The sequence below is a fragment of the Panthera onca genome, chromosome D1, assembly GCF_046562875.1.
Source record: "Panthera onca isolate mPanOnc1 chromosome D1, mPanOnc1 haplotype 2, whole genome shotgun sequence".
Taxonomy (NCBI): Eukaryota; Metazoa; Chordata; class Mammalia; order Carnivora; family Felidae; genus Panthera; species Panthera onca.
In genome coordinates this window covers 97,072,004-97,096,045 of record NC_138348.1, presented here as the reverse complement: position 1 = coordinate 97,096,045, position 24,042 = coordinate 97,072,004, and the positions used below count along the sequence as shown (strand labels likewise).

Genomic DNA, 24,042 nt, shown 5'->3' with positions numbered 1-24,042 from the left:
ATTATAGAAAGTACCAGAAAAGAAGAGGGGGAAGAAAATCATGCAACGTCGAACTGGCCAAAGCGATCCCCATTAACGTCCCAGTTAATCACCGTGGGACGGTGGGAGCCTGCAGGGTGCCAAGGTGAAGGTGCCGACCTGGGTTCAGGGACTGAGGGTGTGAATCCCGACTCTGCCCTTTAATTTTTCTGTCCCACTCTCTCATCTGTAAAATGAAGTTGACAGTCATAGTTCCTATGTCATCGGGTCGTTATGAGAATTAAATACGTCCGTTCATATAAAGTGCATAATTAGCTCTCAGTAAATGCGGGCTTTTATAACATCTTCTTACAGTTGTTCCTGAGCGCCTGTTTTTTGTATTTGCTTGGTTGTAGCCTTCATGTGGATATATGTATAATTTCATATCCTGCTTCTTTCTCTTAATATTATTTCATAAATATTTTTAATACTGTCATAAACTGTTCCTAAGCATTTTAAATACCTAAATAATACTCCATGTGGGTATATGACCGACATTTAAGGTAAGTGTTCCCTTATGACTGGACCTGTAGCTTATTTCCAGTTTTCCATGGAAAGTGTTGAGCAGGCAGCAGGGTGGTTCAGCAACTATTTATTGAGCACATAACTATGAAGCACAGGCCCTGTGTTAAGTATGGAGGATACAGAAGTAAATAAGACAGGCTTTCCTCTCTGCCATGGACATGATGGGTGCGTGATACCAGAGCGAAGTCCCCGTGGCAATGTCTGGCAGGTGGTTGGAACTTGACCTTTAACCCAGGACATAGGTCGGAGTACGGGATCACCTGGGCAGGGAGGAGAGTAGAGGTCAAGGCAAGGGTGAGATTGCCCGGGGAGAGGGAGGCACAGATCAAACCTGGATTTAGCAGGTGGAGAAAGGAAGAGGAATCAGCAAAGGAAGTGAAGAAGACTGACCAGAATCAGGGTTGGACGGTTATGAAATTCAAAAGAACACAGCAGTCAGCCGCATCAGGTGCTGCAGAAAGAGAATGGGATGGGAAAACTGCTAAGAGGTCACTGGTGACCTCGGGAAGCAGATTCAGTAGAAAGAGATGGGATGGGGGTCTGGACCGGAGGGGTGGGTAGGGAGGGGTGGGGTGGCTGCAGGGAGCTGGGGGGGGCTTCGAGATAGCCAAATGGGCACCGGACAGGATGGGGTCAACACCCTTGAATTCCGGTGCTGGCTCTGACCTTTGTTAGGTGCCTGACTCCTCTAAGGAGGAGTCACTGAACATCCCTCGGGTGGTGTTTCCTTATCGGTAAAATCAGGAACTAAGACGCACTAAGGTGCAGGAGTCTGACGGCCGACGAACTTAGAGCGTCTAGTGGCCAGTAAGAGTTAAGCTGGCTGAGATCACATGGCCTAACTTACATGCCAACTGCTTTAACTTGGAAAAGCAGTCTTCAGAGATGAAGCCGGCTTGTGGCTACTTTGTCACTGGGAATGTTTCAGGCACAGTACAGATGAGCTCCGCTCGGGTACCCACGGCCCGCAGCTGAGATGCCCGGTGTGGCGGGATCCCTGCGTGAGCCTCAGGCTGGGAGGACAGCCTGTGGTTTGTGTGTGAAACGGCAACACTGGGATTTGGACTCTGGTGCTCCCCCCGTGAGGGCCCCTGAGGGCCATCACGTGGCTGTGTGGACCAATGTTTAGGACCCCACCCTAGGAGAAAGAACATCTAGGTTGCAGGTGTGGCTTTGCAGCCGCCTCCCCAGTAAGGAACCTTGGACTGATCCCTTAACCTCAGTTTACTGGCCTTGGAAATGGCTCAGCCTGACTCTTGACGTGAGTAGGAAGAAAATGTGTCCAGAGTCAAGTTTCGAGTTGTGCAGTGAAGAATGCCTTGCAGGGTGTCCTGGAACCTCAGTGCATATTCCAGCGGGCGACTCTTGGGTTCTGATACCACGGTCAGGTTCTCTCTGTCACCTCCTTTTTCTCCCATCCTTTGGTGCTCAGTCTGTAGCGTTTTAAAATCTGAGATTCTCTCCTGCTCTTCTGATTGCATAGTCATCCATCCCTCCACTCATTCGTTCAATGACTGTGAGCTGGGCACCTAGAAAACCTTGTGCTGGACACCGAGGAGGTGAGAAGCGGGGTCTTAGAGACAAGTATGGCTCAGCTGCTGCCCTTACAGGGTTTGAAATCTAGTGAGAGCAGAAAGACATCTAAGCAACAAGCTGAATTCGGCACATTTACAAGCGTCTCAGTACAGAGGGATCCACGAGGGGCCTCAGGGGCCCTGGGGGAGATGGGGAAGATTAATTCCACACAAAGGAGCCGGGGAAGGCGCAAGGAGGAGGGCATTTGAGGTGCTCTTTGACAGGGTGAGTGTCCAGAGTAGAGGAAGGAAGGGCTCCTTCTCCGTGGGGAAGCCCAAGATCACAAAGGGCCCAACACACTCGGGGAAGCAGGTGCACCAAGCTGGGGTCTAGGTGAGCAAGAGTGACAGGGGATGCCATCGAGACATGAGACTCCTCCTTGCCTCTGCCTCTCTCTCTCTCTCTCTCTCTCTCTCTCTCTCTCTCTCTCTCTCTCTCCCTCTTGTTTTCTCTTTCTGTTTATCTCCCTCCTGCTCCCTTGGCTTTAGCTGAGTCTGATTTCTTCTCTCTGTATCCTCTCTACCACCCTTTGTCCCACTGCTTGTCTGCCTTTCTTCCTCCCCTTCCTCTTTAAATTTTTTTTTATTTATTTTTGAGACAGAGAGACAGAGCATGAATGGGGGAGGGTCACAGAGAGAGGGAGACACAGAATCCGAAACAGGCTCCAGGCTCTGAGCGGTCAGCACAGAGCCCGACGCAGGGATCAAACTCACGGACCGTGAGATCATGACCTGAGCTGAAGTCGGACGCTTAACCGACCGAGCCACCCAGGCGCCCCTCCCCTTCCTCTTTATTTATTTATTTATTTTTTTTTTAATTTTTAACGTTTATTTATTTTTGAGACAGAGAGAGACAGAGCATGAATGGGGGAGGGTCAGAGAGAGGGAGACACAGAATCCGAAACAGGCTCCGGGCTCTGAGCTGTCAGCACAGGGGCCCGATGCGGGGCTCAAACTCACGGACCGCGAGATCGTGACCTGAGCCGAAGTCGGCGCTCAACCGACTGAGCCACCCAGGCGCCCCTCCCCTTCCTCTTTAGATTTGAGGGGCTGACAGACTGCACGGCAGGTGACCGATCTGTGAGCTGGGCCCTCAGCCCCCAAGGCAGCCATGCTGAGGCTCCCAGCACCCTCGCTGCAGGTCTGGCAGGATGGAATCCGCAGGTTTCCGCCGTTAGCCCCCGTCCTTCAGTGACAGCCAAGACAATTTACACACCCTGTTGGCTGTGGCCGTATGTTGTCATAACCTGGGTCATTTCCTCATTTAATACCTTCCATAAACTCCAATAAAGCTGTCCTGGAGCCCCATAGTCCAGAAGAGGAGAGGCACTGAGTTTGGAAAGGTGGGAGGAGGCTGGGGGGAGAGTGGCGGAAGGTGAGGGTCCTGCAGGTGAAGGTTGGGCGTGAGCCTGAACCCCAGGCAGGGGAGCCGGCCCCCGTCCCGCCTGATGAGTGCCTTGTTTCCTTTCCTGCTGCCCACGCTCCGTCCTGTTGCTGGCCGCAGTGTGTCAGATCCTCCCCAAGGGGGTGGTCGCCGTCCTGGGACCCTCCTCCAGTCCGGCCTCCAGCTCTATCATCAGCAACATCTGTGGGGAGAAGGAGGTGAGTGCTACGCCAGCCCGGGGACTGTCTCCGGGCTGGCAACCTGTGCCCTGGGCCCAAAGATGTCATGGATTCTCAAGGTCTGGAGGAGCCCATTGGGGCCTGGTTGGTGTTTACCAACAACAGCAACATCACAACAGTGAAAAGAAGTGGTCCTTTGTTGGGTACTTACTTTTCTCCAGGCTGTTTCGGTGGAGGGGACACGGAGGGGAGATTTCACAACAGGACTTTTAAACTGAGCTGCTCTGGGTCTTTGCGTCCCGGGGCGGGGTGTTGCGGGGGGGCGGGGGGGGTGGCCCTTGGAGGTGATGGGTGGAGGGAGAGGCTGTGGACACCAAGAAGACAGAAGTCTGAGCTCCCCAGGAATTGCTTCATGATTCTGTTTAGATACGGCGATTCTGGCAAAGAATGCCTTTGCGGGGGAGGCACTGCTACATTTTATTGCTAAAATAAAGTTTGAAACTCTTGCTGTCTAAGTTCTCTAGGAAAAGGTTGTCTTTGGTTTTCTTCCCCATTCACCAATTCCAGTGTTTACTTCTTCAATCAGTGAATTCTTCCTCAGGTGTCACCTTGAACTTGAGCTTCCGTCGTTTCAGTGTTGAGATCATTTCCACTGGTTCCAGTTCCATGGGGGATAAAGACAGTTGGGGATGAGTTTCTGAGTAATAGCCTGCTCTCTGTTCCATCAACTCTCTCCCTCCTTTTCCCCTGGAGAAAACGAACTCGAAACTTTGTTGTTTCGCTTATTGCTGGAACCCTTCCTAGTTTCTCCAGGAATCTGTCAGTCTTCCCTTTCACATACATCCCTGGGAGACAGTGGCAAAGTACCCCCTCAGCCCTTCTCTGCCCCGAAGAGCCTTCTAGCCAGGGTCCTTCGAGAACAGACAGAGCTTGGTGACGGGAGGTGCAAGGTCAGGAGCCGGGGAGAGGGCAGGGCAGAGGGACAGAGGAAGGAAGGATCAGTCTTGCACCTTTTCTGGGGCCTGGAGGCTCAGCCTTCCAGGAGCAGTAGCTTTGGGAGGATCTGATTCTAGAAATAGGAGAAAACCCACCACGGGACAGATACTGCCTCAGCAAGCCGCCCCTGCTGCCTATCCTCTATCCTCTGGAGCCTAACCCCCTCCCCCCGGTCCCCTGGAGCCTACCACCACCCCCCTACTGTCCCCTGGAGCCTACGCCCTTAATGTCACCCACTTTTCTCACGGTCAGAAGAACGCCCGGCGAATCCCTGAGTCTTTGCCCAGATATCTATCTTGCCTCTTCATGAACCCACTCTCAGAATTGTTACCTGCGCTTTATTTTTTTATTAATTTTTTAAATTTAGTTTTGAGAGAGAGCATGTACAAGCGGGGGAGGTGCAGAGAGAGAGTGGGACAGAGGATCCAAAGCGGGCTCCACGCTGACAGCAGAGGGCCCGATGTGGGGCTCCAACTCGCAAGTTCCACGATCATGACCTGAGCCGAAGTTGGACGCTTAACCGACTGAGCCACCCAGGCGCCCCGTTACCTGCACTTTAAAGTGTTTTGCCGTCCTAGCTCTAGTCCTGTGGCTGGTCTTGTCCCCCCACCCCCGCCTCCCCAGCCCTGGGCCACTGCCCTATAGGCTAAGCCCCCTGAGCCTTCTTGCCACAGGCCAGGTCTCTGCGGAGAGCTCCCCATCTCTACCCCCTCAGATGTCCTGAAAGATGATTCTTGACTCATCCTAGGCCAAAAAAGGTGCTTCTGTCTTCACTGCATTCCCCCGCCACCCCTGTACTCAGCGCCCCCCCCCCCCCCATCTGACAGGCCTTGGCCCCAGGAAGTTAGAGCTGATGTTTAATTTAAATCTTTCTTGCCGTGCTCCAAGAAACAGCTCAGATCTCTGGCAGGCTGTTATTCCAGCAGTCCCTGTGATCTTCACCAAGTGAGGTTGCCAAGACTTCAGCTCCCCGTTTCCTCTTTTCTCCTCTCACCCCCCTCCCCATCACACTGCCTCACTGTCCCTTACAGTCACCCCCCAGCCCCCACTCCAAAATGGCCTCCTCGTGGGGTTCAGTGGATTTTTTTTTTCCCTCCGCTAACACATATCCCTTAACCCTGTTTGGCATTTCAGGCCAGGGGCAGAGACCCTGATTTATAACCGTGTTCCCCACCCTGCCACCCTGGCCCCTGTGCCACTGACCAGCCGGACAGGTTGTGCTGCCCAGGGAACAGCCAGCCGGTTACCCCTCCTTTGTCTGGTCATGTCCCTTCCAGAGCATCCTTTCCTTTCCATTCAGATTATGCATTTCTTTTCATATTTTATGAGGCTGAACTGCCTCACACTGATTCCCCTCCGCTCCAGGGAAAAGAAATGGAGTTCTCACCGAGGAGTTCGCTTTCTGCCTCACTTCTCCTTCCCCCACACACCTCCACGATGACTTGCTGGGATGCATTTGCAATTGCAAATCAATTACGGATTGATCTTTGTCCTAGAGAGAGAATCAGCTGGATTGGCCCGGGCCAACCCTGCCTGGGCCCATCAGAGCAGCTGGCTGGTTTTCCAGCCGCCTGCAAGATGGCCGGGCTGTGCGGAAGACTTCCCACCGACTCCACTTTCTGGGGAGGCCCCTCCAGCCTCACCCCTGCACGGAAGAGTTTCAAGAGCTTTTTCAGGAGCCCCTAGATTTGGGGAGAAAAGGGGAAGGGAAGCAAGTAGGCATTACTGGAACACTTACTACATGTTAGGTACTGGGCCATTGTGTCCTTCATACACAGGCTCTCATTTCCTCCTCCCCAAAATCCTCATTTGTCCTTCACTTTCCTGAATATCTGGAATATTTTTCCTGATCCATCTCTAGGGTCTGTGGATTCAAGGGTGTCTCTAAGGTTACACTCTGTTGGGGGTGAGTTAGCTGGAACCGAGTAGGCTGGGTGGCCACACAGGAAGCGGCTAGCCAGCCTGGCCACCCTGCCCCTGCCTGGCCTTGGCCTCCATCTTGCTCCTTGGTGAACGGTTTCTCCTTTTAAGGCGCATTTGTTCTTTATAGACAGATTGTATGGGATGCAAAATACAAACTGGGAAGAAGGACCCCTTGTGACACCCCTTAGATCCACCTCACTCTTCTGAGTCTTGTCTCATAACTCGCCAGGGTTTCTCCAGGTGTGCATTTTTCAGTCTCTGCTAGAAAATATTGGGTGCCCTCTCTGTGGTTCAAGGGCTAATCCTAGTTGAATTCAAGAGTTTCCTGATTTCTGCTAAATCTTCGCTCTCTCCTGCCCCCAGTCTCAGAGGAGCTCTGGTCTCTGGCTGACCTCTCCCAGAATCTTAAAAGGACAAGGTAGCAGACCCCTATAAACACCGTCTCAACATTATCCCAGACTTCGGACTGGCCCAGGCAAAGAAAGCGTCTGCAGTCATTTCTGAATAACCCACTCTAGGAGCCGGTGAACTCACCACCAGGAAGTCCTTTCTGCTGTCTACCCCCAGTCCCGCTTGCTTTAACATCATTCCAAACCATGCTGGCTGTACCTTGGCCCTCCCATAGTGCACTGGTCCTAAGGAAGGACAGGGGTTGAGGTTTCCTGAGTCCATCTCCGATAGACGCAAGTAGCCTTCGGCTCTCCTGGCTCTGGCTACCAGGGATGAGGGTGACAAAACCAAATCAAGGTGGATGGCAGCTTATTACGCTTTAACTTTCCTATTACCCACCCAATAGCCTAAGCTGCCAATAAAGCAGCATCACAGCCTGTTAATATCTCTTCCCGGGAGAAGAGAGGCAGCAGGCAGGGGCAGTGCCTGCCGGAAAGATCAGTAATAGACGCGGAGAGAAGCTGACACGGTCCTAATGAAGCCAGAGCAGGTTTTTATTTACCTGGCTCTGTTCAGAGGCTCTCTGGATGGCTCCTTAGCCTGCGGCAGGCGCTCCCTACTCCATGTGTATGTCTGTGGAGGCACCCGGTCCAGGCTGTCACATAGGAAGTTTGTTGGGAGCTGGTTTATACACTTGTCGGCCAGGCTGGTCTGATGGGACTCCTTGCTTAGTCCCCAGGGCAGTGTTTTTCTCTTTCTGTCGTCTCTGCTCTGATTTATTAACTACAAATAAAATATCATAAGGATTACGCCTCCCCGAGCCTTTTGTCTGGCTGCCTTGCAGTGGGCAGTTGTTCTGAGAATAAAGACCTATTGTTTTGGCCTCTCAGGGCCACAGACCCCAGCTCCAAGGCCCACAGTATGTTTATACGGGTCTCTGGTGGAAGCGGTTCTCATCCTGGGTGGTCCTGTTTTAAGCACTGTCAAGTACAACATCAAGGATGTCATCTTGTCTTCTTCCTCTGGTGAGGGTCCCGAATCCCGCAAGCTGCACCTCCACCGACGTGCGTCGAAGGTCTTCCGTAGACCTTCTTCTTACGCGGAAGAATCCACTGTCCACGGCCCCGCCTCACTCAGGCTTGCTGGCTTTTTCACTCATCCTGGATCCTCCCTGCTGCCTATTCTTTGCTCCTCCTCCCAGGTCCCCCATTTCAAAGTGGCCCCAGAGGAATTTATCAAGTTCCAGTCCCAGAGATTCACAACCCTGAACCTCCACCCCAGCAACACCGACATCAGCGTGGCTGTAGCTGGGATCCTGAACTTCTTCAACTGCACCACCGCCTGCCTCATCTGTGCCAAAGCAGAATGTAAGTTTCCCCAGCCGGGCTCCACCCCACACAGTCCTGGCTTGTGGATTTCAGCCTGATCGATTTGCCCCTGGCTGGGAGTAAGCCAGGTTGGGGAGGGCTCCCTCAGATGGCGGGGATGATTCCCATGTGTCCTTGGCTGTTTGTCTATATGGTGGCAGGGAGGGAGGGAGAGAGAGAGACATCCAGGAACACCCTTTGCCAGGCATGGGCGGAACAGAGAGAACTGGGTTACAGGGAGACTGGCCAACCTCCAAGCCTTTTTGCATCCACAGACTCAATTCCCACATTTTCAGCCTCATTGTTAAGGAGCTACAAAAAAGAGAGAGAGAGGGAAAATATAAAATTGGATGCATTTTGTACTTGATGGGTTGAAAAGCTTCTTCCCCTGGAGAGCGGGTTTTGCTGATGGAACGAGGTCCAAGGGCAATTCCTGATAAAGCATTTTTTTGCAAATGCAGGTTTTAGAAATACGGTGTCTCTGACTGTCAGACGATTTGTAACATAAATTTAGTGTTTATGAGATTTAGCTAATTTAAGCCAGCAAATCTGTGCATCTGTGTGCTTCCAGTGACAGCTGTGTACCCACATGTGGTCAGGCAGGTGCTGGCCACTACCTGCCCCTGGGGCCCAGTGCCCGAGCCCCAGGCATCTGTGTCCTGTGCACCTCGCCTATGTAGGCCTCATCCTGCAGGGCTGGGTGGGCTCTGTTGGCAAAGGTTTGTCACCTCCCATCGTGGCTCCTTTTTTTTTTTTTTTATGGGTTCCCCGAACTGCTCTGCATGCTTAAGTCTTTTCTCTACCCCGAATCGCTACAGCATCTGTAAACAAAGGCCCTTTCCCTGTCAAGGGTCAAAACCACCTTCTTTACCAGGCACTTGCACCCCACGGCCTCCCGGTGATGGGTATTCATTCCCTTATTCGCATAAACACAGATGTATGATTTACTCGGGGCTACCCAAGAAACAAAGTAACAGTCCCAACCCTGTGTACGTTCTATATAGTTTCTTTAATTATTACAAGGACCCAGTGGGTTTTGAGGTCTTGGAATTCCCCCATGTGGAAGGTAAATAAAAGTCAAAATCCAGTTCCTCAGTCTCGTTGGCCACCTGTGGACAGTGCAAACACAGAACATGTCCGGCATCCCAGAGAGCTCTACCGGACAGCACTGCTTTAGACGAGAAGTGTTTTGTGGCCAAAATAAAAAACGAAAAGGAGAAACGTTTGGATAAACACTTCATTCTGTTTCCCCCTCATGGAGATTCACAGCACACATTAGCACGGATGCTCTGAGTTGTCCTGTGGCCAAAGCAACCACTTACCTCTTCCCTTCCAAATAGTTTTGACCATGAGTCCCAAAAGGCTGCTGATAGAAAAGCCCACCGGATGCTAGTAGTTGATAGAAGGGAGTTGGGCAACGTCGCATTCCACCAGCTGGCCCTCCTCGTACGGCATCCTCGAATCGCCGGATGGTGTCGCAAACTCAAGGATTCTCCCCTAGAAATGTTTGCCAGAGACCCACTCGGGCAGGACCGAACTGGTGCCCTCCATGCATACGGCAGGAATGTTAAGAGACAAAGGACAGGCCGTAAATCTCTCCTGGCAGAGATCCTCCTGCAGCCCTTCCCTAGTGCCGAGTCCAATGTCTCACCAGCCTGATGGGAAGTTCTTTCTTACGTCTAGCCTCAGTCCTTCTTGCGCGTAGGGTGAGCCCTGCTCTCTCCGCTTCAGCTCTTCCTGGGAAGGAAGTTACTCCTCTGTCAGTTAAGCACCTCCTGTGGACTGAGCACTGTGCTAGAGTCTGTTGCCTCCTAGACCAAGGCTCTTTCCCTTAGAATCACAATATTCCTTGACATTCATACGAGTCCTTGCAGATGGCAAAGCACTTTCAATTACGATTTTGCCATTCCATTTCCCTCCTCCCCGGTCGTTCCAGAGCCAAGAAAACAGAGTCTTGAAGCTGCTCGGGCACCTGCTTGAGGTCGCACAGCTGGTGCGAGACTCTAACTCAGGTCCTCTGACTCTGAGCCGGAATGTCCTCCTCCACGGCCCCTCCCGCCCTCCTGGTCTGCACAGACAGACTCAGAGCCCCAGCTCAGGGTGGGCACGTTGTCCTTTGAGGGGCAGAGCTCTCTCTGGAGCAGCGTGTCCCCTCGCTCCCTTGAGCGGGATGCAGGATGGCCGTGCCCAGACCCCGTCCTGAAAAGGATGAGCCTGCCCAAGTCCCAGAGAGGCCGGGCCACAGCCCAGGAGGGACTCATCGACCACACAGTGCTGCCTCTGCTTGAAGAACTCATCCATTGAGGCTTGCTGAGTGACTCCGGTCCCACCCACCAGGGCCCAGGGAAGGGCGGGCAGCGCAGGAGAAGTTCAAGGGCAAGGAGGATTAAAATCTAATCAAAGGGTGAAGAAATCAGGGACTGAAGGGAAATGTAGCTCAGAGCTTCGGAGGAGAAACTCTGCCATCCTTCCTTATTTTTTTTTTTTTTTTTTTTTTAAATTTTTTTTTCAACGTTTTTTATTTATTTTTGGGACAGAGAGAGACAGAGCATGAACGGGGGAGGGGCAGAGAGAGAGGGAGACACAGAATCGGAAACAGGCTCCAGGCTCCGAGCCATCAGCCCAGAGCCTGACGCGGGGCTCGAACTCACGCCCCTCACGGACCGCAAGATCGTGACCTGGCTGAAGTCGGACGCTTAACCGACTGCGCCACCCAGGCGCCCCCATCCTTCCTTATTAATGCAGGTCCAGAAGACACTGAAATTTGAATTAGGAACAGGCATCTAATTCTATTTTCCAGCCATCGGAATTAGGCATAACAGAGATCATTCCATGGGGAATCGTACCACTCGCTCTCCTTCTCTCCAAAAGCAGATTTTTAATAAGCGGGTTTTGGACCAAGTAGAGTTGTATTGTGTTTTACATTTTTTTTTTTTTTTTTTTCTTGAATCGGGGGAGAAAGAACACCCACAAGTGCTTAGTTGTAATGAGGCTGGGGGAGAGGCAAGGGGCCTGGGCATGCCATATTGGTCATCACCATTGAGCGTAGGGGACGTGGCTGTTTGGGGGCTTCCGAGGAGAGTTGGGGTTCCCACCATGGCCCCTGAGGCCCCATTGGTGAGATCACCCAGCCTTGACACACAGTAAGCTTTTGAGACGCTCGGGATGGACCCAGAGCCTTAGACTCCCTTTGGTCACAGGCATTACGTATCTTCCTGGTACCTTTGTGTGAAGTTCAAATCACATGTATATTTCTTACGTTCGCCTTGGCGTTCTAAGTATTTACGCTCTCTGTGGCCATGTCGTGTGCCGCTATGCCTTCTGCCACCTGTTTACTTCCTGTGTGACCTTGGGAAGGTGACTTCGGAACTCTCTAGCCTCCTGTTGTCTTGCCTATAAAGTGGGGACAACGACACATCCCTGGAAGGATGGCCGAGGGCATTCAATAGGATGACATACACCGAGCATGACACGGCAGCCACACTTAGGAAACAAGAGGCACACTCCAGTTTTCCTTCCCTTCCTTCTTGGAGCCCGTTTTTGTTTGTTTTTTTTTAATTTTTCTAATGTTTGTTTTTGAGAGAGAGAGACTGAGTGCGTGCGGGGGAGGGGCAGAGAGCGAGGAAGACAAAGAATCTGAAGCAGGCTCCAGGCTCCGAGCTGTCAGCCCAGAGCCCGACGCGGGGCTTGAACCCGCGAGCTGTGAGGTCGTGACCTGAGCCGAAGTGGGTCGCTTAACCGACTGAGCTTCCCCGGGCGCCCCCGTTGGAGCCCTAGTGAACAACGCCAAGTCAGGACCTGGAGGACAGCCACCAGAGTTCAGCTCTGTCCTCCTACTGTCCCTGTGCTTGCGAAACTCAGTCCAGGTGGTGGGAGAGGAGCAGACTCCGATCCCGGGGAGGAGGCACAGCTGGAGAGAAGTGCAGAATGTGCAGTAAAAGAGAACCGTCTTTGGAGTCAAACCAAGCTGCTCCGCCACTCAGGAGCTGTGTGATATCACGCACATCACTGCGCCTCTCTGAGCCTTAGTTCCCTCCTATGTAAAGTGGGAATAATACTGCTTTTCAGGGCATTCGGGTGGAAGGTATGGGGGCCCAGAACATAATAAACATTTACTCACTGTTACTGTATCCTGTAATTGAGGTCATGGCAGCAAGGGGTGGAGGAGACCCCCTTGTGAAAATACTGGGGCACTAGTGGACCTCTCCATGCCAGCCCCAGGAGGCACTCACTGTGGGAGGCCTTATCCTCATATGAGAAAAAATTAACCATTTGTTGAGCACTCACTATGTGCCCAAAACCCTGCTAAGGCTTTTTAAAGTATCCCATTTAAATCTCACAATAATGGGGGCGCCTGGGTGGCTCCGTGGGTTAAACATTCAACTTCGGCTCGGGTCACGATCTCACGGTTCATGGGTTTGAGTCCCGCATCAGGCTGCGTGCTGACAGCTCAGAGCCTGGAGCCTGCTTTGGATTCTGTGTCGCCCTCTCTCTCTGCCCCTCCCCTGCTCACACACTCTCTCTCACAAATAAATAAACGTTAAAAATAAATAAACAAACAAACTTCGTGATAACCATAGGAGATGAACTCCATAAACATTCCTATTAGATGCATGAGGAAAAGAGAGATTAAGTGTTTTAACACACATGGTTCTTATTACCTCCTCCCCCTGCTTCTCCAAGTACTGTGGAAAAGGCAGAAGAGAGAGACCTTTTCTTTCCTCCTTCCAGGAGACAGCAGGAGTGCAGAGGCCAGGCTCTTCCCACACCCACCCTCACCATCAGAGAAGATGGCCCACAGGGCCAGGCAAGGCAGAGGACAGCCCTCCTGTGAGCAGGAAGCCTCACCTCGTCCCCCAGGCCCTGTCTCTCTCCTCCTCTGGCTCTTGTAGCCTGGTCTCCCCTGCCTGGCCTCAGGGCCAAGCCCAGCTGTGGGATGAGACAAAAACCAAGAAGCAGGTGAAATGCACCATTCAGGCCCTTGAACTTGTTCTGTGCCTTTTCCCTACTGGCAACACCGTAGACTCTCATTCCCATCCCTCCATCAGGATCTGCTGCCGAGGAAAGGTCTGAAAACTGAAAATGACACACCCTGAGGCCTGTGCGGCCGGCACGGGGAGAAGGGAAATGGAGCCTTTCCAGGTTCAGGGCAGTGGGTGCAATGGTGAACCATGTTATCTCCCTAAATCCTTGCTACAGACCTCTGAGGTCACTATTACATCAGCTGCCTCCCACAAGATGTCAAAGTGCTGTCTGTTCTGGGAGTATTAGCATTTTTCTAGAACCAAAGCCCGTAGCCAAGGGAATCAGCCTGTGGAGAGAGAGGGATGCCAGTCGAAATGGGTGTTTATTCTTTTTTTTTTTTTTTTTTTTTTTTGATACAAGGGTCCTCTGTGCCCCTGTAGACCCATCACTTAGGTATTTGTGTCCTTGTCCTACGGCCCTGTCCAACCCCGGCTGTGCCTTTCACAGCTCTTCTCTCCTCCTCCCGCCCTGCCTGGCCCCCTGCCTTCCGGTTGCAGAAGCCAGCCTCCCTCCTTCTTCCCAGAACAGCCGGCCTGCTGAGGCTCTCATCGATCCATCCCGTTGCATCCTGAGCGAGACTAATGGGTTCCCCAGGTCCCTCTCAGCCCTGGACTTGGCAGGCAGACCTGCTGCTGGGCCAAGGGCCCCGCAGGAGAAGAGGGCTGGGGTGGAGGTGGAGGGGAAGCTGGGAAGAGAACAGCTCTTAACCCCTCTGGTGGCAGCAGCAGCCTTCGGCGAATCCCTTAGTGCCATTAAACAGATCGAGGGGAAGAGAATGACGATTGGAAAATGCCACACTGCGCTGAAAAACTCCTAATGTTCCTAATGTAACTAAACCACACTTTCCCTTCTGCAAATTCCTTCCACTGCCCGGAATAAAAAAGAAAAAGGGATCCCTTTCTGATTCATAGAACTGAAGAATCCCTAGACTGGAAAAACATCAGTGTTCTTCTAGAGCAACTTACCATTCCCTGGGTTAATTCACTCTCTGACAGTCATCAAGAGGGGCTTCAGGCTTTCCTTGATTACCTCCAGTGACGGGGAACTCACTACCTTATGATGCAGTCCACTGCATCTTTAGACAGCTCAGACAGAGGTTCTTCCTTAGGTTAAGCTAAATCTGTCTCCCTGTGACCTCCATCCACCCTGTTCTAGGGTGTCGTCCTTCAGGCTGCCAAGAGCAAGTCTGCCCCTTCTTGAGCCAGGCACCCCCTTCCTTCAGCTGCTCCTCAAGTGGCATGGTGTCTGTTCCCCACTTGGCACCGCTGCTCCCCTGCTCTATTGAGATGTGGGGTCTCTCTCTGCACCCCCCCTCCCACGCCACAGTCTCCCAGGGAGTCTTCCCTGGGAGTCTTCCTTGGGAGTCTCTAGTTCAGCCCACCAGCCAGCACTGTGCCCCCTGCCTCACGCTGGGTGTGTGCAGAAGAGTTTGAAGTGGGATTCCTACCCACCACCATGAAATACTGAGTGCTTATGCATATACTATAATGTATATACATATATGCATGCGTATACGCTACCAAATATTTTACATGGTTTCTAACCAAGAGCCGTATTTTGCGGATTGGATAATAAATCTGGGAAGAGGAGGAGATGGGATGAAAGGACAGTTAGGATGTGAATGGGTGGGGGAGGGGTCGAATGGAAACCAGAGTTGTGAAGCATCTTCTAGGGGACGGATACTGCTCTGCTTTACTTGACATCCTCTTACTAACCCTGTAAGGCAGTTGTTATCCTTACTTTACAGGTAAGGACACTGAGGTGCTGGGTAGGGGTGGGGGTGGAGGGAGCCACCAGAACTAACCAATCCCAGCAGCACCTGGAATTCACCTGCCACCCTGTTCCCTGTCTGCTGCTTCCAGCCTGGGAAAGGGGTGACGGATCAGAGATCCTGGGTGGGATGCAGAGCCCTCCGAGCACTCGCTGCCCTTCTCCCCTCCCTGTCCCCACCCTGCTTCTCACTCAGCATGTGCACAGTATGCTGGAGGAGATGGGGGGGGGGTGCTACTTCCTTGTTGAAAGGGCAGCAAAGCACCCCAGGGGCAGTCGGGTGAGGCACGCTGGGCATTAATTGAAGCAGGGTCCCCAGTTTATCTCACGTCTAGGAGGTCTTCCCTGGAAGCTTAGGGCACCTGCCAGTTTTAAAGGGATGAACTGCCCCTATGCTGCCCTGGCCAAGCGTCTCCATGCTGTGCCTAATCCCCGTGGCATCCTCCAAGCTTCCCCGTCTCATCCCGCTGAACTGCACCGCCACTCCGAGGAATCCCAGGGGATTTGGCCTCTTTCCCAGGCTGACTCTAGAGACTCTACAGACCCTCCCTGCTACATTCCAGGACCAGTAGCCTTGCCCTCTGCCTCCACTCCCTTACTCACCCCTCCAGCTGCCCTCTCCCCCATAGCATGCCCAGGCAGATCTTTTCTTGAGCCAAAGAGATGGCCAGCATTCCAGGAGCACCGGCTGTGGCCTCCCCTGCCTCCCTTGTATAGGGTCTTTGGGGTCAGGTGCTCCGACCTTCGTGCAGGTGGGGTTTTGCTTTTCATGACCTCTGAGGAAGGCGTGAATATTCTCCAGGAAGGTGAATATTCTCTCCATTTTACACACAGAACTAAAAGAGGCTGCCCCGTGGAAACCCAGATGATTTAGCCCATCAAACAAAATATGGGTATGGTGGGAACCTTGTTATAGACTTAGTTGCAAGTCCCTGCACTCTAAGCTCCCAGAGGGCAGGGCCTGTATGATACCTCTTCTCTGCTGACGTCCTATGGGCCCAGTGCCTGGCTTCTTGGGACGCACAGATGTTGGTTGAACAGGCTTGGACTTTAGTCCCTTTTCATTCGGCCTCACTGAGCCACACCTGCCTTTGAGCTGTTGTGGGGATGAGTAAATGCGGAAGGAACAGTGAAACCACACATTCCAGCATCTCAGTGAGTTCTCCCCTGTTACACCCATTTTGCAGATGAGGAACGGAGCCTCAGAGAGGTTAGACGACTTCTCAAGATCACACAGCTGGTGAGGGTCAAGCCCCTCCTGATGGGGGTGGTGGTGAGGGGCTGCAGGGGGCACAGACAGCAGTGGGAGTGGAGGTTCACAAGTCTCCTTCGAGACCCTGTGGGGGAAGGAAGGAGAGGCCCACTGGTTCTGGAGCCTCTTTTTTTTTTTTTTTTTTTAACGTTTATTTCTTCTTGAGACAGAGAGAGACAGAGCATGAACAGGGGAGGGGCAGAGAGAGAGGGAGACACAGAATCGGAAGCAGCCTCCAGGCTCTGAGCCGTCAGCCCAGAGCCCGACGCGGGGCTCGAACTCACGGACCGCGAGATCGTGACCTGAGCTGAAGTCGGACGCTTAACCGACTGAGCCACCCAGGTGCCCCATGGAGCCTCTTTTGAATGACCGCCCGCCCCTCCCAGAGTTTTCCCTTCCTGCTGCAGCTGCCGGCTTGCCGGACCGCCTTGTTGGGACCCATGGTGGGAGGATGGGGGTTGGCACTACCTTCCCAGAGCCCCTGGCTTCACCGCCGGGCCCTCGGGCTCCACCCTGCCACCTCATCCTTGTCAGATAACATGCCCGGTGTGGGGCTTTCGTCCCCGAGTCCAGAGATGTAAGACACACGCCCCCGAGCCCCTCCTAGGTTCTGTGTGTGCTGCTGCTTATGCGTGTGTCCTGAGAGGCACCCGGTCTCATGGGAAGAGGGCTGGCTGGAGATGACAAAGTGGGGACTCTGGTCCCAGCTGCGTCCCTGTGTGACTAGGCAAGTTTCATCATCTCTACAAATCAAGGGAGGTCGAAGAGATGCCCTTCAGAGCCCTCCCCGCGCCCCCCTCCCGGTCTCTCTCTCACCTTTTGACCTTTGAGGGTCGGGAGGGTGAGGAATCTGCACCAGGGGAGTCTGGGGTCACGTTCAAGACAGGCCTGCAATGAACATCCTGTAGCTGGGGCAGAGAGCGGAGCCCAGGGGCCTTTGGTTAGAAAGCCAGTCCTTCCTTGCCATCCAGGGTATGGAGCCGGGTCCAAAAGCCTCATGTTTCCCTCTGTGTGTGGGATTAAAATGCATCGTAGGATTGTGGTGAGGACTTAGAAAAGCCACGTAGAATATTTAGCCCATTTTCTGGAACAGAATAGAAACAATCAGGATCCAATAACTGTTACTCTTGTCGTTGCTTTTGGGAACGAATGCCTTTGCTTCTCTTTCCGTTGGAGTTGAGACCACTGTCTTCCCGGGAGACCCCACCCTCCACCCCTCACACACACCTTCTTCCTGGCCTGCCTTTTCAGAGGCAAAGCTGAATTGAGACCCTTGTGTCGCAGTGATAACATTCCAGAAACCCTCCTCCCACCCCTGCTCCTAGACAGCAGACAGCTGGGGGGAGGGGGGGAGGTGGTGGTGGGGAGAGTCCTTCGCTCACAATCCCATATTTTCGCTTTGTTCTGGGCCCACGTTATTGCCTGCTGGAGTGCAGTTCAAAGCCTGTCCTCTTACCATCATAATGATACCTGGTCTTAATGCAGCCACCCTGCTCTGAGGAATTCAAAGGGTTTTGTTAGGCCTGTTAACTGGGCCTTATGATCTTGAGGAAACGCCTCCCCCACATCTACATGAAAACAAAGGCTGGGCTCTTGTAGGGCTAGATGGAACATCTGTGAACATCCATGGGCGTTCGTGATGGGTGAGGCGTGGGCCTGAGCACTTTACAGATTATCTCAGTTAGTCCTCGCCACCGTCCTGGGAGCCGGCTGCTGTTACTTTCGTTTTTCAGATGAGGAAACTGAGGCCAAGAGCCCCGGCCACATGAAAAGGTCACTTCATGAGTGGGTGGCCAAGTTAGGGGGAGACCCCAAGCCCGCTGGTCTCTGAACCCTGGTCTCGGCCGCTCCCGAGCGCTGTGGGAAGGAGAGTGGGCCCTCAACCCACTCGAGGGACCTCCGTCTCTCTTTAGAAGAGCCTTGCTGAGGGCTTTGGGGGAGGCCATAGGGGCTCGGGAGCATCCTTTTTACTTTAGAAGGGACTGTCGAAGCCCACAGAGGTTGAGACGCCTGCTCAGCACCGGCAGTAGGGCCGGACCCACGACCCCGCCTCCAGCCCCGGTCTTTGCTTGTCTCGCTTTTGCTCCAGTGTCTCCCCAGGCAGCACGGCGGACCCTCAGGGGCTTCATCCTCTCTCCCCTCCAGGCCTTTTAAACCTGGAGAGGCTGCTGCGGCAATTCCTTATCTCCAAGGACACACTCTCCGTCCGGATGCTGGATGACACCCGAGACCCCACCCCGCTCCTCAAGGAGATCCGGGACGACAAGACAGCCACCATCATCATCCATGCCAACGCCTCCATGTCCCAAACCATCCTCCTGAAGGTGGGAGCCGGGCCGGGTGCGGTGGGCGGGGAGCATCCTTCTCCCTCCTCCCTCTCTCCTCCTGAGCTGGTGCCCTGCTCCCTCTTTGCCTTGGGTGTTCTCCCTGGGTCATGGCCTCCGAACCCTGGCAGACTTCTCTGTGCTTCACTTGCGATGGATGGCTCCTGCAAGCTGAAAGAAAAAGCAGAATGAGGATGATGTTATAAAAATATTAACTCCTGGTGCAGCCAGGCGGGCAGCCCCCAGCTAAGACCCTGCCAGGGTCGGTGGGTTCCCAGGAGGGGCTGGGGCAGTGGGGGCAGGGCACTTGGGGCAGAGGCTGTGTGCCAAGTGGTTCAAAAGTACTTCCGTATTTTGACAAGCTGGGCAGTCCCGTGAGTGTGTACCGTCCTCTGTGATCCCCGTACGGTGTACTAGTTTGCAGACTGCTGCTGTGTAATATCCCAGCATAATCCTCTCGATGACTGTGTGGGGCCGGTATCCTGTCTTCCCTCGACAGATGAAGACACTGAGACTCTGGGAGAGGAACGGCTTTGTCCGAGGCTCCACCAGTGAGGAGCAGAGTCGGGCCGGTACCCATTGTCTCTGACAGCTAATCAGCAGTTTCTTCTACCTACCCCTCCTCAGAATACAAGGGGCAGGGTGGCAGCCCCTGGATCAGAACTCACAGTAAGAGAACCTGGAGCTCTGTGAGTGAGGCCCATCTGAGAACGAGAGAGAGACAGAGGAAGACCAAGAGAGAAGTCAGGTGCCAGGGGAACAGCTGGAAACATCTGGGCAGCCTCAGAGTCCCCTGCCACCAGTTCCTGGGCTGGTGGCTGGGCTAGCCATGTAACCCCAGACAGACCCTGCTGCGGGCTCCCCTGTGGCTCCCAGCAGCTCCCCCAGGCACACTGGCCTCTTCCAGGGCCCCTCTAATTGCACATTTAAACTCAACCTGCCATCTTCCACTGGGGGAGCGAGGCTCCTTGTTAACCTCTGCCAAGCTGTGAGGAGCCCGCCAGACACTCAGCTGATTGTCTCTTCCTCCCCTTCCCCCTCTCCCTCTCCTACCCACCCCTCCTCAGCTAGTTTTGGTCTCAGAGTTAATAAGAGATTTGAATGAGTTCTCTCAGTACTGAGGGCTGTCCCTTCAGCCCGTTGCTATAGTAATTTTGCACAGCTCCAAACCCACGTCTGTCTGGGAGCATATACTCCAACTCTCACACATACATACACACACACACACACACACACATGCACACACACACACTCACACAGAATTTTTTTCTGTATTTCTTTTCTTATGTCTGGGCCTATGATCAATGAAGTTATCAATGATGGAAAAAATCCTCTAGGTTTTAGGGGAAGCTGGGGGCAGGGAGTAAGATAATCGTCCCCTTCCTTGCAGAGAGCAGTCAGGACAATGCACAGTCCCTGCTGCAGTAGCCAGAGCCCATCCCTGGACAGCCTCCAGGCTGAAGCCTTTTGGGGGCATCCCTTATAATGATAGTGTAATAACCTCCGGAATGCTTTATGGCTCCCAGCATGCGTGATCGGGCTCTTTTATTTTCTAATAATATGTCTGTCGTTGAAATTTTAGAAAGTACAGGGGCGCCTGGGTGGCTCGGTCGGTTAAGCATCCGACTTCGGCCCAGGTCATGATCTCACGGTCCGTGAGTTCGAGCCCCGCATCGGGCTCTGTGCTGACAGCTCAGAGCCTGGAGCCTGTTTCAGATTCTGTGTCTCCCTCTCTCTGCCCCTCCCCTGTTCATGCTCTGTCTCTCTCTGTCTCAAAAATAAATAAACGTTAAAAAAAATTTTTAAAAAACCATATAACCGTTCTCACCTCTATTCAGTTCAACTTTTAAAAAAAAAAAGAAATTTTAGAAGGTACAGAAAAGCACATAGAAGCAAATAGAAATCATCATAGCTGCTTCTTTCTTTCTTGAAGCCTTGACTTTGAGGTCTGATAGAAAAATCTTACAGGGACACATGGAAAAGTAAGACATTCCGTCACCCAGAGACAGCCACTGTGAAATTTTGTGGTCTAGCCTATCTACCTTTGTAGACACATTTGTTTGTTTTCAAAATGATCGTCGCACGGCCCATGTACTTCTGTAACCTGCTTTTTTTCCCACTCAACGATATGCCATGCGTTTTGCTTTGTGTCGTTACGTATTTGTCTGCAAATATTTTAATGGCGCATCATTTCTTATCATGTGGGCATACCATAATTTATTTAACCATCCCTTTATCGTTGGAGGTACAGGTTGTTTTCAATCTTTTGCTGTAATAAACAATGTGGGATGCGCATCTTTGTACATAAATCTTTATGCACGTTCACAAATATTTTCTTAGCATAAATTTCCAGAAGTGAAATTACCGAGTTAAAGATATGCATGCTTTTAAGGGTTTTGATATGATTTGCCAGATTGCCTTTTAAAAAGGCCATAACAATTTATACTCCCATAAGTGTATAGGTATCTTATGGCACCCTTGCCAATACTGGGTATTTTCATTCACGACACTTTTTTGTCAATGGCTGTGCTTTTGAAGAAAACTCTCCCCGTAATGACAATTATTGGCAAAGGGTTCTGCTGGGTGACCAGTGGCAGGCTTTCCTGGGACCACTTGTTGCCCTCAGCCCCTGTGACCTTAGAACCAAGCCCGTCAATGACGAGCGAGGCTTCGGAAACCAGTTCCCTTTGTTTCCGTTTGACTTCCTAGTGCCCCCAGCAGGGATGCCCTGCATCGGGTCTGGGCTGGGGCTGCAGGCAACTCCTCTCCAGGGTTACAGCACAGCCCTGGGGGCTGGGGGGTGGGGCTCCACGAAGGATGGATTCAGTGTGGGAAGCAGTGTGAGCAGAGAGCACAGGGAGCTTCCGGAAGGCTCGGTGTGCACACGCAAGCCTGGCCCTGGAGCTTGGCAACACTCTGCTTGCTGTCTCTCGATTTCAGAAGGATTTGCAGAGTAATCCCCTACTTTATTGAGCAGCTGTTCCGGCAACAAACTTCGTGTTTACCCAGAATTCCGGTCTTAAAAACCAAGGATCTCTTGTCTTTTATCTTTGGGTAGCAGACTTCACAAATGGGTTTTAACTATCTGACGGTGCCCCCTCCCCGTCCCCTGGCCCCTGCCCATCCCTGTAACCAGGGGGCTCCCACCCATCTAGGCAGTGATGAACCGGCAACGGCACTTTTATATGGACTGTTGGGGGGCGGGGATGGGCATCAGGCCATACCAGCCTCTTGGCAGTTGAGGAGGAAGCAAGGCCTCGAGCCCCATGTGACCGACCCCAGCACCGTCTTGCCCTGGTGTAGAGCCCTTCTGTACTTCGGTCTCCAGTGGAATCGTGGCAATAGAAGGACTCCAGCCTGCTCTTAGAGGAGTCTGTGGGGGCTCCTATAAGAACGTTCACAAAGTTACCAGAGTTCCTCAAGAGAAAAACACTTTGTAACAGGAAAATGTAATCACCCTGGCCCTTGTTTTCCCCTCACGCACCTCCATAGTCCCGACAGAAGCGGTTTCCCAGTGGCCCTGGGGCTGCAAGATACATGATGAAAATCTGACTGTCAGAAGGCATGAGGACCCTGGGGAGAGCCGGGCTCATTATTTACCTGATCTACTTGTCGGCTTCTGTGGCACCTGTCATGCTCAAAGCCGGGCACACTGACGGGGGAGGTTGGTGTGGGGGACCTGTGATGGCTACAAAGATCAGACAAGAGGGAGGCTGTTCTGGAGTCACAGCCTCCCAACTCTGGGACGATAACACGCGGGTGTGCTCTGATCAAGGGTGAGGCATGTCACAAGCAGCTTGTTCCTTACTACTAATAAAGGACCAAAGTTTGCAAATGATTCACTTGTTTCCTACATTACTGCAGATTCAAAGACTCTTAGGAGCCTGGCTCGCTCGCATTTGTCGGGTTGAGTTAATTTGGGAATTGCCTACAACCCACAGACTCTCCCGACTCTGCCTCGGCCCCTGAGAGTTGTCAGTACCTCCATCAATATCACGGTCCTCTGGGGGAGAGTATAGTTTGGTGAAAAGGACTGAAATTAGGCCGCCTGGCTTTAATTTCATCTTTTTCCACTTATGAGATGTATGATCTTGTACCAGTTCCATAGCCCTTTGGTGTTTTGATGTCCCTGGCTGTCAACATGGGGCGTGGGGGAGGAGTCATAGTGCCTACCTCATCGACTTAACCCAAGCGAAATGCTTTCTAGTGCTTGGCCCATACTAAGGAGTGGGTACGTACTAGCCATTGTTATTGCTAATAGTTTGGGAGATAATTATTTTAGCCTGTTTTATTATTTGCTTCATTTCCCTTAAAGCCATTTTGGTTTCCATAATATCTGGTTATATCCGTGGGAATGTGTTGTGCATGAGAACATCAGCTGCTGTGAGTGTCACTGCAGGGGTGGAGAGCAGGGTGGCAGGGGAGAGACCCTCCACCAAGTCATCCTCCAAGTCAAGGGCAATGTAAGAACCGAAGGGAAGGGGGTCAGACAAATGGCAGACACTTGGAGCCCTTCCTGTCATTCACTTCTAGTGGGTTTTTGTTTTCTCTCTAATCTCCTTCTCTTCCCTTTGCAGGCAGCTGAACTCGGGATGGTGTCGGCCTATTACACGTACATCTTCACTAATCTGGTAAGACATTTTCACAGCTCACCTCCTTGGCACAGAGTATCAATAATTAGAGTCAGCGGGGTGTGACGGAATGAAGCCCAGGAGATGGGGAATGGGGGAAATTAAAGCAGAGGAACAGAAGCCAACCAGAGAGGCAGGGCATTCTAGAAACATGGAAGTCCAGGAGCTAGTGGGATTCTCATCTCAACAACTCTTAGCCTTGGGAGGGTGGGAATTGGGGGAGTCTACTGCCTCCATCCAAATGCCACCAGCTACCTAGCATTGAGTCCTCTGGTGGATGTGTCTTCTCTGTAGGTCCAGTTACTGGCCTGCAGTCCAACCATGGATTGTCAGACCCTTAATGCTCAAAGGTAGGACAGCCGGGCCCCAAAAGTACACATCGTACGAGGTTAGAACCGGATCCACCTACAGAGGCTGCCTTTGCCGAATCCCCTTATTTTGCAGATGAGAAAAACAGGTCTATAGAAATTTTATTGACTCAGGTTGGAGAACTAGCTTTGCCACACACTGTGTGCTCTTCAACAAGCATGGAGCCTTGGTTTCCTTGTCTGTAAAATGGGGATAAGAACAGATATGTCAGAGGGTTGCATGATTTAATCTACACGGAGGCATTTTGAAACCGTAAAATACTAAGAAATATGCAAGGTTGTGGTGAAGGATGGACACTCCGTAGAAGGAACCTCA

The 24,042-nt window shown here is 52.3% G+C and overlaps 1 protein-coding gene across 1 annotated transcript in view; it reads left to right on the top strand.

Annotated features, from left to right (window-relative positions):
• Positions 1-24,042, top strand: part of GRIK4 (glutamate ionotropic receptor kainate type subunit 4) — a 429,733-nt gene that overhangs the window by 260,456 nt on the left and 145,235 nt on the right. Inside the window, 4 exon segments of the mRNA XM_078432856.2 lie at positions 3,622-3,719; positions 8,191-8,356; positions 18,549-18,727; positions 23,305-23,358. Of these exon segments, the coding sequence (XP_078288982.2) occupies positions 3,622-3,719; positions 8,191-8,356; positions 18,549-18,727; positions 23,305-23,358 (497 nt within the window).